The sequence below is a fragment of the Oncorhynchus masou genome, chromosome 5 (assembly GCF_036934945.1).
Source record: "Oncorhynchus masou masou isolate Uvic2021 chromosome 5, UVic_Omas_1.1, whole genome shotgun sequence".
Lineage (NCBI taxonomy): Eukaryota > Metazoa > Chordata > Actinopteri > Salmoniformes > Salmonidae > Oncorhynchus > Oncorhynchus masou.
Window position 1 is genome coordinate 41,397,508 of NC_088216.1, and position 17,786 is coordinate 41,415,293.

Genomic DNA, 17,786 nt, shown 5'->3' on the forward strand with positions numbered 1-17,786 from the left:
CACAACAACCTGGTCTCATAGTTTCAAGTCGGGATATGACATAATGTGGATGAACATCAAATTTTTACCCATTAATTCCGCGTGGTTACCGGGTTCATTCCGCATGGCTACAGGGTTAGAACAGAAACAACTCAAAGGTTTAAGTTTAGGTATTAATTCCAAGTGATTAAGGTTAGGGCTATGGTTTAGGGAAAGTATAAAACAAAATAATTTAAAAAAAGTGATGTTTCCATTTAGTATTAAATACTCTCCCTGCTTGCAAGAAAATTGAGAGCTACTGTGGCACAGTGGTCGGTCTAAACAGCACGCTCTGGCTGTCAGTGTTGTGAGGTCAGTCCCAATGCTGCCACATATTTTTTTTTGTGGGGGAGTGAGCGCCGAGGGTGCCATATATCGATGTCATCAGGACCTTCTCAAACATCCGAAATCGACATGTGTTTCTGGTGACCAGGCTGCACATAGTGTTTCTTGGTAGTCTTTAACAAGGCATCCTTAGGTATGCATAAAAATAAACATACAGTATTTTTTAAGTTCTAGATGGCAGGAACAAGCTGTTTCAGGTGTTTGAAAAACGCTAAATTCTCCAACTTCCAGCCCCCCTCCGGACCAACTCCTCCCCAGCCATCCTCACATACTATTTGCCCCCTCAGATTTATAGGATGCATGACACCCATGAATCGAACCCTCTGTCCCGTCCATACAGTGTATTTGTAAAAACGTAACAATAAGATCAGAGCCTGTCTGGCATGTGAGACTATGGGATTATAGGAGCTAGGTGTTGTGCTAAATCTGATGCCCCTCCATGCAAAGCATAATAGGAGCTAGGTGTTGTGCTAAAACTGATGCCCCTCCAGGCAAAGCATAATAGGGACTAGGTGTTGTGCTAAAACTGATGCCCCTCCAGGCAAAGCATAATAGGAGCTAGGTGTTGTGCTAATTATGGTACCCCTCCTTCTACAGGACTTCCTGGGCCAGATGTTCTGCACTCTGGGGGAGATCATCGGTTCCACAGGCAGTCGGCTGGAGAGAACCCTCTCGTAAGTCTACCAATATGTCTATCAAATATATACTGTGTATCTGCTGTGTAATAGCATGCATCAAAACACAATCTGCTACTGTACGCCTCCGCATTTGACAGGCTTCCAGAATCTCACAATGTTTGCATTGCCTCGTAGATTGCGAAAAACAAGAACACAATCGTTGCTGTGTCTAAGCCCGGAGGCTTCCACTGTACAACAGGCATGTAACTGGAGATGAATCTATCGTTAAAACTCCAGCTGAGAAGGATTGTATTTTACAAGAGCTTGAGGCAATAACACATGCTATGGCGGTAACTAGACCTGTCTGGAAGGTCAGGTGGGTTAGGGTTTGCTCAATCAAGCACAGCTACACTCTTTCAAAAAAAGGTGCTATCTAGAACCTAAAATGGTTATTTGGCTGTCCCCTTACACAGAACCCAAACCGTCTGGGCACGTGCGCCATCGTGCATAAATGTATTTTGTCCCCCCACACCAAACACGACACGCAGGTTAAAATATCAAAACAAACTCTGAACCAATTATATTAATTTGGTGACAAGTCGAAAGGCCTTACACATTTATGGCAATTTAGCTAGCTAGATTGCACTTGCTAGCTAATTTGTCCCATTTAGCTAGCTTGCTGTTACTAGCTAATTTGTCCTGGGATATAAACATTGAGTTGTTATTTTACATGAAATGCACAAGGTCCTCTACTCCACCAATTAATCCACACAAAAAACGGTCAACCAAATCGTTTCTAGTCATCTCTCTCCCTTCCAGGTTTTTTCTTGCCTTGACTTTATATTATCATTGGCAACTTTCATAAATTAGGTGCATTACCGCCACTGACCTCTTCAGTCACCCACGTGGGTACCAGCTTCTATGAACCAATGAGGAGGTGCGAGAGGCAGAACTTGCAGCGCGATATGCGTCAGAAATAGAACTGACTTCTATTTTAGCCCTTGGCAACGCAGATGCTCGTTGGCGGGCGCGAGCAGTGCGGGTGCAATAATTTAATAATATAGATTTCTATATTATTCACGCAACACGAGTGGTGTAGTTAGCCTGTTAGCAGGACCCTTTGAATAAACTTTCCAGAGAGGGTTCTATGTGGAACCAAAAAGGTTCTCATATGGGGTCAACAGAAAAACACTTTTGGAAACCTTATATCTAAGTGTAAGGTATTTAAAAGGATTTAAATTATATTTGAACCCATGTCAGTCGCACAACACTGGCCCAGTGAATCACCTAATACATGTATTCCTCTGTAGCTCAGTTGGTAGAGCATTGCTTGATTCCTGGGACCACCCATACGTAAAAAATCTATGCACACATGATGACTAAGTCGATTGGATGAAAGCTTCTGCTAAAATGGCATATATTATTTTATATGTAATAGACTCAGGATGGAATTGGGCCCTTTTCAATTCAATAGCCAAGGTTTTAAGAACTCCAAAATTGAATTTGCAAGGAAACAATTACAACATTTTATATATCTGGGAAAACACACTGACCAGCTTTGATTGAATGCGTCTCTGTCTCTCTGCCTCTCTCGCTCTCTTGCTCTTTCTCTCTCTCTTGCTCTCTGCGTTTGGTGTAAGTAGCAGACAACAGCACAATGCCATAAAGCACAAACTCCGAGGTCCTATTCCCACTACGAGATATGAATGAGAGTCTGAGAAACGGGGTGGCGAAAGAGAATGCTACTTTTCAATTAACATTACATCCTTGCCTTTCATTTCATTGTGGCTGGCAACGCAACATTCTTGGTCTGCAGCTCAAATTTACCGTAAATATCACAGTAGCCACTACTAGCCAGTCAGCACAAACTTTTCAACAATGACAGAAACTTTTCTTCTAAAATATACTACACTCTTGAATAATGCAACAATGCACAAGCATGTATGTGCAGACAATTAAAGGGTGTATTTTCTCATCTGCAGGCTACACTCATTACATTTGAGCTTTAAGACAAAAGCACAGAGTTGCTATAACAGCATGTCTTCATCAAGTAACGTTAGCTTATCAAAAATATACGATTAACCCTCTCATACAAATATAAAAGTATGCTAGGCCTAGCTTACAACATTACAACAAACCATGCTTAATTTGTATCAATTTCATGCAAATCATTACATGTGGTAAAATCAAATTGCGACTGAAAACGTGGGTATAAGTGAGGGGTGAGGAGAGGAGCTGTTTTATATGGAAGCTCATACCCGCCATCAAAATATCAACGTGCACAATTAGTCTGTGCTTCAGTCTGATTAACTGTAGCCTACTGATAACAACCATAGCTGCAGGTAGCCTAGGGTAGCCTATGCGCTCTTATCCCACCTGGGCCAGGGGAAACGTAACATCATGTTTTTATAGCCTAAGCTATGCATTTATAGCCTAAAATAGGGACAGTTATTTGTGTTCTGAGAATGTGAACAAATTTGGTTTATATTTACACTTTAGGTGGCTAGGCGACCAATGCCTTTTTAATCCAAGATTATTGACTGGAATTAACCATTTAACACAATAGTGATGACATACTGTATGAGTATATTTTAATTACAGCTGCAAACCCTCACGATGCAATCCTGCATACAGCAACCTCAGTCCTGGTAGTTTTTGTCCAATTTGCTGTTGTTGTATCTGTGTCTGTGTAACGGGTTTTAATAATGTTGTCATCATCCCTAGGGCAGGGCCAAGTTTGATTTTTAACCATATTACCTGATATCCCCCCCCCCACCAATCTGGTAACTGTGGTGTCACCTCTGAACTCGCCACACAATGTTACACATTAAAAAACATATTCTATTTGTATGATCTACATTTTACATGTTATTGGTGGCGGGGATGAGCTCTGCTATTACCATTTATACTGTAGAAGTGTTTGCTCAATGAGACAATTTTGTTCACACTGCCCTGCTTTAAGGGGGGCAGCTATTTGGCGAGTGTCGTGCGCTACCTCCGGAGGTATTCTTTTTTCATCTGATGACAGTGCTCTTCTGCGATGGAAGGCAAGGTTACATTTCACACTATAAACAGTAGACGTTGTAATAAGGCAGAGTTACATTTAACACTATACACAGTAGACAAGTCATAAAACCACTAACCTTGTGTTGTTGTCCTGGTCTGTATCTGGCCCACCAGAGGTTGGTTCCCTGGAGCTCACTGTAGGAACTGATTGGCTGTAAAATCCATATATTCAATCACTCATTTTATTGCACTATTCTAATAAAACCTGCATTGCCAGTTCATATCAGTAGGTGTCACTATGCACTCGCTAGTCGAAAAAGACTAAACTCCATGATGGCTGCCTGTTTCTGCATTTTTGAATGTTATGGTGGTGCTAGAATCCATCAATTCTCTCTTTCTGCATTAGCCATCTGTTATGGTTGGACCAATGTGTTCATATAGTCTTTGTAGACTGCTCTGTGGCAAAATTTGTATTTCTTTTCACTTTTAAGTCAGTGAGATGTGTGTCTCAAAAAGCAATGGAAATAAAATAACGCTAGATTGCTAGTTAGCACAGGTGGCGACATATGTCTTCCTTATGTTTTTCGCAAACAAGCTGATATGAAAGATACATTTATTATGTTTCCAAAACAGTACCACAATGATGTGTGTTAATGTTTAGAGCAAGCATCAGGGCTCTTAACAAAACTCCCCCAGTCAGAAGATACTTTCGTAAAAAAGCTCTAAAGTAGTTAGCGTCTATGAAGCTAACTTTAGTATTTTTGTTAGCTGCTATAGATTGGATCATTCTAGATAGTTTTAGAGGGTGACTAAACTGTGTGTTTGCGCTCTCATGAGCCAGGCAGGGTTTTCCACTAGATAACACAGCCACAAAGTCAGATTCCACAGACTGGAGAGGAGTGAGGGCGAAGAAAGAAACCAAGTGCAGAGTGCAGTCAAACAACAAGGTGCTTATGCATCCAGACATAGTTGTTGAGAGGTGTGGTTAATGAGGCTCTGTTGCCTGCAGCTAGGAGCCCACTCTAAGTGAATGCAACTGAGAATTACCACGTAAAATCCCAGGGTCAGGGTTGTAATTCACCTGAGAAAAGAGACAAACGGGCTGAAATGTAAGAAAATACACGCCTGCTTTCTTTTCCACAGCAAAACGTTTTTCTACATTTTTCTATGGAGTAAACTAATGAATATGTCTGGTGAATGCGTTTGTTTCTGCTGCTTTGAAAGGGTTGTGGCAGCGCCACACCAGATTGAAAAGTACTGGGGCAAATGCTGTCTTGCCACACATTTTCTGTCAGTTCTGGCTCTATGTCACTATGTTGGGAGATAACTAGCAAATACTGGTTGACTGGTGCTGACAAAGAGTGTTTGACTGTGTGTGTGTGTGTGTGTGTGTGTGTGTGTGTGTGTGTGTGTGTGTGTGTGTGTGTGTGTGTGTGTGTGTGTGTGTGTGTGTGTGTGTGTGTGTGTGTGTGTGTGTGTGTGTGTGTGTGTGTGTGTGTGTGTGTGTGTGTGTGTGTGTGTCCTACCATGCAAAGACTCACACTCCCATGGAGTGAGATGATGAGATGGACCAAGGCAGGGAGGTATTGATCACAGTAGAGATCACACTACACCACACCTCGATGGCAGCAACACACACACACACACACACAAAACAGATTATTATTCCTCTGACTTGATGTGCATGTTTCTATGGCAACTGAGAGTGCATAATGTTTCCTTCTGTCTCTATCACCAACATTTCAGTCGGGATAAACTGTTTCATCTTTTCCATTCTGTTCTCTAAAATGGCATCAGACAGTGCGATTATCTGCTTTCAGATCTCAAGTAAAGGGACAAAGAGAGCCTGGTGGTATTCAAAGGCAGGGGATTACTAGGGGAACCCACCACCACTTCCATACGCCAGCATAACTCCTAACAATAACAGGGCAAACATTCAGCCATTTCAACCCACAGGACCACCAACAGTATGTCTATTAAATGTGACATAGCTGTAGCGTGTTGTCAACCCCCTGCCGACTTTGACTGAAGTGCTTGCTGCTCTCCAAAAATTGAATCATCTCTGCACACACGCACAAACACAATATAGGATTTCTGGTTTGTGCCTGGTTACTAAACTTCAGAGAACAACTCCCCCCTGCGTGAATATGTTATGGTTATTAATGCCTCTGTGAGTGCAATCATGCTCAGGTATGCTTGATGTTGATAAAGCCAGAGGGCATATTATGTCTCTTGTAACCAGTCACAGCACAAGCTTTGGGGGGGATTGACGGGAACATGCCCACTCAGTGTACCAGGTGGTCATTAGTGTAATTTATGTTGGACCTGGGAGATTTAAGCCACACACACACAGACCACACCATGTTTCATCCTTAATTTATCTCCACCCCTTCAAGTTTATCATACACACTATAGAAAAAAAGAAAGGTCTCCCTCTGCCTTCCCCATTAGAAATTCAAATAGGTTTGAATATGTTAAGACGGTATCAAGGCCGTATTTGTAGTTACTCTTTACACTTGAGTAAGTCAGGAGTTCCTAATTCTTTCCCAGTGTCACGATGTGGCCCTTTTGGGTGTATATCGTGGCTCCTCCCTCTCTCATTCTCTCTCCCACCCCAGCTTTTACAACAGTCATAAATTCCTAGTAGAAACTCTTTTCACTGTCATGGGGTATTGAGTGAGAGAGCATATGGAGAACAAAAGGCATTCTTCTTGCTAAAACTCATAATCCTCCAAATTTGAGAATTAAACAGTATTTCTATTTTTGAGAATGTCGGAGTGGTTTGTGGACACTTAAGGGACAGTCATGTCGAGGTTGTTTCATTTGGTGATCTCATGAAGGACCGGATACACACATTACTGTCTTTGGTTGTGTACACTTCTCAATGATAGGGTTTGCATCTGATGGTTGTATAAAATATGTGGTTGAATATGAAACTATTTGTGAGAAGATGTAATGTGAATTTGGCCTATAGCCTGGTATAGAAATAAGGTTTTAACTAGTCAGTGGCCACTCCCCCGTGAGCCCAGACATTACATCAGGCATCATGGAACCGACCCCTTCTTCCACAGAGTATAAAACCACTCGTGACAAAATTTACATTAAACCAGAAAATATGGAGCTGTCGCTACATGTTGAAATGGTAGGCAATTTAAACAAGAGTCAAGATACTGCTGGGACAGGGTCCCCCCATTGAAATGGCTACTCCTCTAGACAAAAACATGCCGGGTGACGCTGTTGTGTGAAGTGGTTCAAACTACTCTAGGGACCAGAAAACATGGAAGCTGTCGCTACATGTTGAAATGGTTGGCAACTCTACCCAAGGACAAGACCAGAGAACGTGGAGATCATTCCCACATTGAAATGGCTAAGAAATCTACAAACTAAAGAACAATTATTCAGGCTGCAGCTGTTTAAATACTTTAGTCTGGTAAACGCATCCGATCTAAGAACATTTCTGAATGGTACTCTGAAATATTAATTATAACAACCTACAACTCCAACAGACTTTGATCTCTGGTGGACAAACCAGAGGCTTTTGGTTGACTGACTATCCAGCAGACAGACCGGTGATCGCAGAGAGGGACAACAAAGGCGTACTCTCGTAAATATGTAAATTGCAATTGATTTTCAAATACAGGGCTGTTCATGTTAAAGTATTAGCATTTCATGTGTAGTTATCGACTGTATTACAGTGAATCCTCTCTGAGTTTCCCGCTCTTGAACGGTCCCCACCCCTTTCCTTTGTCTACCAAGCCGTCATATCAGCTTAGCCCACTAGGGACTTTTCAGTGTATCATGTCAGTAACCAATGTATGACCTAATTGGGTGTGTTTTTATGTAATTCTGTGTGATTTTTTACTTTATTTGTATATTGCTGATTCATGATTTATGACAGGGTTCGTGCAGATATCCAAGGGTTTGCGACGTTGAGGTAATAGTACATTAATAGAAGATTGTGATCTTTGAAAATAAGAAAATATCTGAAGAGTTACATTCTGGAAATTGAAACTGTACAAACATTTCCCCGTGGTGCCCCGACTTCTTAGTTAATTACTATTCCGTGATTCGTTGAATTACGGAATAATTACACATAGAGAAATTATTTGATAACAAACAGTCTTCACATTTAAAGATAGTCAACACTACAACACCAGATATGATGGAAATACTTTGGTGAAGAATCTTCAAGCCCCACAGCTGTACTGTAATTAACTTCCCATCTTCCAAGCTTTGGATAAAACAGAGACTCTGGGGAAACGTAATAACTGACAACACAAAGCAAGGCTGCAAAGCTCCATAAACCACAGCCATCAAAGACAAGCTTATGCCAGTGCCATGCAAGCTGCACAACAGTACCAACGTTCAATATCAAAACCTTCACAAATTAATTTGAAGTTAATTTGAAGGAAAGCAACACCCATTCACACGCACACAGTCTATCTGATGAAATATTTAAAGGCCAAATGTAGAGCGACTCTTGATGTTCCTCTGTTGTTCCTTTCGTTCCACTCAGTACAGTGCAGCAAACTGGCATGGCCTCAGAGCTTTGATCAATCCAACACTCACCAACCCACAAGTTAACAGACCTGAGTTTGGCTCTCTCTCTCTCCCTCATTATAAAGCCTATGAACTATAGTGGCTCTCCCTGCGCTCTTTGTTTCAATGGGTTTCTAATTAACAAATTTGAGTTTGTGTGGTTTTGATTCTAAAAAAAATTAAATCAAAATCTTAATCTCAAAGTGTGAAATGTGAGTCTTTGAAGTACCGGTGAGTTTTTGGCATTGTGGCAGGTTGGTGGGTTTCGATCTGACAGGCAGCGTCTCTGCAATGTGTGTGTGTAGGCTATATACTGCTACTCTGGGTTTGTATTTATTTTCAGTCCTGGGTTCAAATACTATTCGAAATCTCCCAAATACTTTGAGCGCTTGCTTTAGCCTGCCTAGAGTGCCAGGTGGGTGGGGCTCACACTTTTGGGATTTTTCTATTGGCTCTTTTGCAACAGACAACCTCAATCAAGCCCAGCTAAAGTATTTTAAATGATTTAAAATAGTATTTGAACCCAGGTCTGTTTATTTTCAGTGTAGTTCTGGCAGAACTGCATGCATTGCGCTGGCTGGGTTGCTATGGAGAGGAGACTTTTGTTCCTGTGTGGGTGACTTTGGGTGGTGAAGCACATCAGTTGGAGATGGTTCTGCTTTAAAAATCTGTGGGCTGTTTGCTGTGTGTGGCGGTCAGATCTGGTTTTAAACAGGATCTGAAGTCTTTCAAATTGCTTTGAGCATCAGCTCGGGTCTGCTCATAGTGCCAGATAGGCAAGGTTAACATGTTTTCTGACTATTTCAAACTTTCTCTTGCATCAGGCAAATTCAATCGAGAACCGCATAGTATTTTTGAAAGATGTCAAATACTGTTGTTACCCTAGGACTGCATGGTGGCAGGTGACACACCAATGTCATTGGGCAACTCAAGTCAAGTTTGATTTAATTGGTCCATGGTAAACTCATTGAGTGTGGGGGAACTGTTTCTGTGTTGACCTGACACTTGAACCTCATTAGAGACCTTTTTATGTAGAGGTCCACCTCTTCTCTCCCTTGTTAAATGCAATCATGAAAGCTTTTTTCCCCTATTATGTCTTCCTCCATTTAGTAAATATGCTTTTAGTAGGAGGATGAACTGTCTATTTAAAGCTCGAAAGTCAATCCTTTTATACAACCATTAAAACAGCAGGGGGAACTGTGCTACTATTCTGTTCATTGGCAGCAGTATAGAGATATGGGAGGTAAGAGGTATTGTTTGCCACAATGGATTATTGACAATAATCAGATACTTATACCTTAATGTACTTACTGACATTTTAGAATGGCCAAATAAATGACAAAACCCTTTCTCCTATTGTCTGTCTCTATCTCTCTCTCGTTGTCTCACTTACACACACACACACACACTTATTTGCCCATTCATTTTAATAACTGGGAGTCTTTGCACAGGTCAGTATGGTGCCGTGCATCCCTACACATTATTTATTATCCTCTATATAATTAAATATCCCATGGCCAAGAGGATTGTCTCACATTCCCCAAATGAATTAAATCAGAGCAAATACCAATTTAAAAGGAGGAACAACCTGCCAACATTGTTTATTGAGATGTATGAGCTGCTAGCAGCTAAACTAGCTGCTGAGGAAGGTGACCGCGATTCATTTGCCAACCATATTCATTCCTTCCACACAGTCCATCGCTTACCCAGCTCCCCTAGATGAAAACACAAGTAAAGTTAACAGCACTTGGCATAAATATTTCCAGATTGAATATTAAACACAGTATCTCTCCCGTCCCCTAAACAAAAACACAGGTGAAGTTAACATTGCTTATAAGCACTTGGTATGTCAACTTGGTGTAAAATATCTCAAAGATTGAATATTAAAATAAAATGCCATATTTCTCTTTTGTCAGGTACACTTGATCGATGTTGTTCTGTCCTTGTCCGCACAACCCATTTCTTCACAAAAGTTACTGCGCAAGCGCGCGCACACAGAGCTCTTAAATTCCACTGTAATTATGTTCCACTCCACATCTCCAGCACCTCTTGTCCTGATAAGATTTAGATTAAAACCCTTGCGCTGCTTGTATGTCCTCCCACTTCCCATTCTCGATCCCTCTCTGGCATATCTCCATGTCTAAAAATATTTATTCACTGGTTTAATATTACTTATTTCAATCCAATTCTTAAGGCTGCCACTCATACCAGGCCACAACAGACAGACGGACCACTGTACTGTGCAGTGATGAACCCGTAATTGTCCCCCATGATGAAATCAAGGGGGGACTATGGATCTGTCTCTGTCCTTAGTCACACACGATATCTCAGACACCACTCGCCCGATTCTGATGAAACTTGAGCGAATGATGTGTCTTGCCATAGACATCCAGCATTTTCAATACTCTGATTGGCCCGAGGGGGGCGCTAAAGTGATCAACTGAAATTCCCAACTTCTGTCCTGTATGCGCTACAGTCATGACATTTTGTACATACAATATATGCATGTCCCCATAAGCAACATGTGTCCCATAAGGCCATTCACTAAGCCTCAATTCAGATTTTATGTAGCAAAATTTGAAATAGTGTTTTTTACATTGGATAAAAGTAGAGACTCAGAGCTAGGAAATGGTATATCATATACTGCAGTTGAAGAAGAATGGGAAAGTAATTCTGCTTTGAAAGTTGATTAACTTCTAACCCCACTTTTGTCAAAATGGCCTACTGGAGAGCTCTTCTTTGTGTACACCCATTCAGCATTGTTCACACCCTCTTATGCCTTAGCCTCACCCATCTCTTTAAGGATTCACATGTGAGGCCATGTAGTAAAAACACACGCTTTATCAAATAAAATCTAAGTTGTCAGATGCACAGGATACAGAACGTGTAAAAGGTACACTGAAATGGTTACTTGCATAGTAGCAATATCAAAAACAGGAAGTGACCAGATAAAAATATTTCATAATTATTAGATGACGCTTACCTGACACACTTGTCTAAATTGATGGGTCATGTAATAGAAATGCCCCCCCCCCAGCCACTTCTAGCTAAGTGGATGGGTCACTATTTGTCTAAACATGTACACATGTTCATGAAATACAATAGATGGCCGTAATCACCCCCAGACACACCTAGCTAATTTGATGGTCATGTAATAATCCGGCCAAAGTGGAGTCTTTGTTTAGACGTGCATAATCCCAACTCATACTACTACCAATACAAACATTGTCATAGCTGTAGTGTGAATCTGCAGGTAGCTAGGTAGCCAACAAACTATATTCAATTAGTAGAAAGGGGAAGAAGGGAAGCGATACTAAGGTACACAATAGTACATTTTGGTAGACAGAAGGTGTGCTTTGTTAAAAGGGGTGAATTGGTCATCAAAAAGAAAGGAGGACCAAGGCACTCTTCATATAATTAATTAAAATGCCTTTATTTGTATGGCATGTTCAATAGAAACAAAGTTTTAAAAATCCAACATGTTTCAGCTGCATGGCCTTCGTCAGGGAGTACAAAGAAATAATACAATGTCCTCTTTTGAACAACTTTTCTAATTAGCCCTAATTTGAAGAGGGAGTGGTATAGGTTCAATGTTTGCTAGCTAACATTAGGCTATAACTAGCAATGCAAATGGATTTCTGATTCAAATAATATTCTTCCATATATCATACACGTAACATTACTAGCGAGCCAGCAAGCTAACGTTCACTAGCTAACTAACAGTATGCTTTAAATTGCAATAAAAACAACTTTCTGACAACATTAGAAACGTATATTTGAAATTGTAGCTAGATTCTTACCGGTATACATGGATGAACGCTTCACGGCAGACTGGAACCATGTAACTCTGTTTTGTTTGTAGCTACATCTTGTTTGGTCTGCGTTGTGTCAAGCAACTCCGGCTCACACACTTACCATGGCGTGTGCAGAAAGTAGCCTAGCACTTTCTCCACCTGATATGTTGATAGCACCTGCTAAATTCAGGGCGTCAATGTTGTTGAGAAAAGTAGCAAAACTTTGTTAGTTCTCGATTGCTAACGTTATATCTTTCAAAAACTGCGCAGTAGAAAGGACTATCAACACATACTGAACAGCTCACGTTACAGACAGAAGCCTGCTACATGGCAGACCAATCCAAACTCATCTCCCAGCATGTCCAGCCCATTGTTTTCTTTTCTCTCTGTTCTTCAGTCTCTATTTCATGTTTTCTCTATCAGAAGAAGAAATGTGTTCTAGGCAGTGTTCTAGAATACATATGTTAAAATTATGCAGCTGAGAGGATGTCCATTGGATTCAGACTTAATATCTTGAATTTAGACAGATTTGTTTCTTAAAATTCAGTAACATGCATGAGCCAAGGAAGGCACTCCTTTTGGAATGAATATTTAACCCGGGAGCAGAAAATTGTTTAAATAACATCAAAATGACATTCTGACATCATTTCAACCACTTTCTGGTTGTAATGACGTTGTATGAACATTGTTTTTCCCGCTGGTAAATGTATTTATTGAGTTTATGAAATGGCACATCGTAGGGCACTTTCTAAACCCTTAAAGCACCTTTTATATCTTTTCAATTAGATATTGTCCTTCTTTTCCCCCCTCCCGTACCACCTGTAAGGAGATTCCTGGCATTTGAGGCCCAGCTCTGCATAAACATTAAATGTAATTTCCACTGTGGGGTGTTTGATCTTTGTCCAAATAGATGATTAGCTTGAAATGCATTTAGTGTGCCACCCACGGTCTCCCTGTTGCCCTCATGCCAATAGGATGTTGGGAACCGTGGAAGCTTATCAAATTCAGCCAGGCATGCACCCTGTGTACTGGCATTGGTGACAAGAGGTCCTGGGGTTAGTGTTTTTTATTGGCTGAAATATATTTATAGCCTCATATCCCCCCCGGATATAAGCATCATTTATTTACTGTCTCGGACTAAGGCAGGATGAATATACTTTTTCTACACTTTTTGGTGTTGTCTTTCCCAAACAGATAAAGTATTTTGCTTGTCTTCCCTTGACCCAAAGATTCACTGTGGCTTTTTAGATATGATAATGACATGATAATGTCTATAAGGTGGATAATGCACCTGATGTTGGAGGTTACAGCTCTAAATACTGCATCTACAAGTGGCTCAGCATGCAAATGTGGCCAATCGATTCAGAGTGCTCAGGGAGGGGAGGAAAGAATGAAGGGGGGAAGTGGGGACTTTGCTAAGAGCTATTTAAATGCTTCTGGTGGAACAATGGATGCTCTGTATATGTTTTCTGACAAAAGCACATCCCAGTTGGGGGCTGTCTAGGGTTGCAAAGGGAGGGTATATTACTGGAAACTTTCGATGTTTACCAGTAAACTACAATAATTTTTGTAATTTCAAATATTTTAGTGGCCTATTTGGGGTACTTGAGATTACCACCGGCGTCTGTATTTATCTCTGGCCTTCTGTGTTGCCTTATCACATCTAAAATATATAAAATAATAAAATAAGATAATTTTAGAATAAAAATAGAATGAATAAGTTGTAAAATAAGATCCTAAATATAAACTATCAAGTTAGTGAATAGCATTGGTGTTTAATAATATACACCTGAAACCCCACCTCTTCAAGGAATACCTAGGATAAGATAAGTAATCCTTCTCACCACCCCCCCTTAATGATTTAGATGCACTATTGTAAAGTGGCTGTTCCACTGGATGTCAGAAGGTGAATTCACCAATTTGTAAGTCGCTCTGGATAAGAGCGTCTGCTAAATGACTTAAATGTAAATGTAAAATATAAGGGTTTCAACATGAAATATATTTGAAAAAATGACACACTTAATTTTTTTTACTATGTCGTTTTGTAAATGTTGTTAAAGTTTTGTCGCTAAACTGATGACAGTTGTGAAAAAATGCAATAGTTAGAAAAGTGGCAGAGCTAACTGAGAATAATGTCATTAATGATTAGAATCTTTTGTCCATATAGTCTATTTAATATACTCATGGACAATATGGACAGATATATATATATTTTTCAAAGTTATTGAAGCATAAATTACCAAAGTTACCATAGGTTTCCTGTTAATTACCAAAATTACTGAATATCCTGGTAACTTTGGTAAATTACCGGTAGCTTTGCAACCCTAGGGCCGACTAGCTCAAAGAAAAGGTGAGTGTTGGATCATCAGAGAAAGAGAGGTAAGAAAAGGGTGTGGGTGGAGTATAGAGAAAGAAGGAGAGACACAAAAGACAGAACTAAATAAAGAAAACGCTTTTGGGGTTTTGAGTGCCTTCTATGATAATTGACTTGCCTTGTTACCGTGTTTCTCCTTCTCGTACCCTGGGGCTCTCATTCTCACCCACCGCAAGACAAAGTAGACATGTTGTGCCAAGTGGAAAGCTCTTGATTACAGTGTGCGGCAGTCCACAGATAGCACAGACATATGCTGCTGTTTTTTTACCGTTGCTTTATATTTTGGCAGGAGGTTGCTCTTCGTGGAAAGTAGTCAATACATGAAAGTGAGTCATGGTTGCTCACCATGACTAAGACAGTATGTTGTTGATAATAACAGTTTATCTGGCAATCTCATTTGTGACAAATATCCAATATACTGTTATTTCCACATTTCTCTGAAGGAATTTGACCACACAACATCTTTGTCTGAGGAAGAGACTTGATCACAACTCACAAGTGAGTTACAGTCTAACACTTCCCCGCTCGAGCTGACTTCTGTCTCTGTAAAGATAATGTAACGTTATGACTATAACTATAGCTGTTCCCTGAAGGATGGAAACAAGATACAACATACTATGGGGAGTCTCACTCTCATAACTTCTGTTGAAAGATCTACAATCACGCATGACAAAGGCCAATTAAATTTGGACCTCCATGGAAGCCCCATCTTCCACAGGTGATAAGCTGAGGCTCGGATTTATTCCTTCAATTTAATACCACTCTTCACCGAGCCCAGGAACAGGTGTTGTATCTTGTTTCCCTCCTTCAGGGAACAGTAGTTATAGTCATAACGTTACGTTCCCTTTCAGTTAGTAAACGTTAGGACAACATACTATGGGGAAATATAATCACGCCGCAAGCCAACCCCAACAGATATTAATGAAATGGCTCATGGCAGACCACCCAGACCTAACTCCGCCAGATGCAGAAGTCTGGGTATGGCGCATACGGCGCACTGCCTACTGAGTTTCCCCTATCTCAACCGTAAGCACACTGTGTGCTATACTGGGAGCAGTACCATCAAAGCGATAAAGCCTCACAGAAGTGTGTGGTGATGCCCAACTCGCTGCACCACATATCTCCTATAGTCAACCCTTTAGACAATGCCCAAGACGCTGCCAGACCCCTAGTGGAATGGGCACCTACACCTCTAGGTAACCCTGGAACCTCGCTGCTATATGCCAGGAATATAGCCTCCACAATCTAGTGGGAGAGACGCTACTTAGAGAGCATTCTGCCGCGACCTGGATTAGCAAAACAGACAAAAAGTTGGTCACATAACCAGATATCCCAGGTCCATTCAATGTGCATGCGTAAAGCTCGCATCAGACACAGGGCATGTAATCTCTGTTGCTTTTTTGAAGCAAAAGGAGAAGGCGAAAAGGGAAATAGCTCAAAAGCTAAGGAGGACATAGCCATGAGTTTCAGGGCGAAGACAGCATTTGTACGCAACATCACCTTAGAGTCGCCCGGGGTGAACTACAGGAATACTGTACGGATAATGCGTGGAGGTCCCCAACAAGTTGAGCTAAAGCCATGATTATGGAGGCTTTGTTGGAGAGGATCTTCAGTGCCACTGACTCCAGAGGCTCAAAGGGGGCTGCAAAACCAGTGGCAAGTCACATGTGGGTGAAATAGGTTTAGAGACTGGTCCGAGATGATGTACACCTTTCAGGAACCACACCACCAGGGGGAGAGCCCCTGTGAGTTTCTGTCAATTCCCACATGACATGCTGAGACAGCAACCATGTACACCTTTAAAGTGGGGAATGTTTGAAAAGCTCCTGTAGGAACTTAAGGATGTCCCTCACAGAGCACTGAAAAGGAACAAGTCCTTTATTTTGGCACCAGAGCTCAAATGCTTGCCACTTATACACATACAGCCCTCTTGCAGAGGGTGCCCTTGCAGACTAATTGGTAGCAATAACATTTGGAGGTAAACCTCTAGCCATCGATTGGCCCTCAGGAAACAAATCTCTGGCTTCGCTGGCCAAACCTGTCCGTGCACCTGGTACAACAGGCAACAGAAGTTTCCACAAGTCCTCTCCTAAAAGGTGAATGATATCTATGAACCAAGGCTTCCTGGGTCAACGGGGAACCAGAAGAATCAATGGTAAGCCCTCCCGCAGCACCCACTCCAATGGGCGCTGAATCAGAACCACTGGCGGAAACGCGGAAAAGCGTGTGTGGCCACTGGTATGCCAGCGTGTCCGTTCCCAAAGGGTCACTAGGGTCCCTTATCAAGAAAAATAGAAACTGCGTATTTTCTCGCAATGCGTAAAGATCTACAGTACATAGGCCCTGCCGAAAATGACCCATATCTGGGAGAGCCTCCACTCCTGAGAGAGAGGGTACCACCTAGATAAAATATTTCCAAAGCGAAAAGATGTGCAAACTGCTCCCCAGCAATAGAAAGCGAGTCAAGGTTAGAGAGAGACAGACTCTCTGCATCTGTTGATGCATGCCACCACCGACATATTGGCGATTCTGACCAGCACAAGACGGCCCGACAAAAGCAGAGGGTCCCACCACATGGAAACCCGAAGCAACCGGTTTAGGCTGCGAGATACGTCCAGATGAGTGGCCAGGGGAGTGGCTAGTACTCAGCACAGTATCAACAATAGCCCCACAGGACATTCATTACATAAGCCATCATCCCATCATCCCCCGGACACCCTCTGTGGGGAAAGAAAAGCGTGATATGCGAATGAGTCTAGCTCAAGACCCAGAAATGGAATGTGCTGAGATGGAGTCAGACAGATCTTTTTCTGGTTTCTTATGAAGCCCAGATACTGAATATAGGACAGTAGCATGGATGTGTGGTCCCATGTGGCTCAGTTGGTAGAGCATGGTGCTTACAATGCCAGGGTTGTGGGTTTGATTCCCACAGGGGACCAGTGCAGAAAAAGTAGGAAAATGTATACACTCACTACTGTAAGTCACTCTGGATAAGAGCAATGCTGTGCATGTGCACCGTTGGTTGGAGCAGACTGCAAGATCCCTGTGAATTGCCACCTTGTGAGCTGGGAGAGTTTGGTTCTTCTTCCATTT

General features: G+C 41.6%; 1 protein-coding gene and 1 non-coding gene across 5 annotated transcripts in view; both read left to right on the plus strand.

The window, feature by feature from the left end:
- The window catches only part of LOC135539593 (copine-9-like), a 196,252-nt gene that overhangs the window by 83,865 nt on the left and 94,601 nt on the right, over positions 1 to 17,786 (plus strand). For 3 of the 4 annotated variants that reach the window (XM_064965566.1, XM_064965567.1, XM_064965565.1), the window contains one exon: positions 961 to 1,037. In XM_064965566.1, the coding sequence (XP_064821638.1) occupies positions 961 to 1,037 (77 nt within the window). The remainder of the gene's footprint in view (positions 1 to 960; positions 1,038 to 17,786) is intronic. The other variant, XM_064965564.1, reaches the window with a different exon arrangement.
- trnav-uac (transfer RNA valine (anticodon UAC)) lies at positions 17,557 to 17,632 on the plus strand. The gene has a single exon. It is a non-coding gene; the product is annotated as a tRNA-Val (tRNA).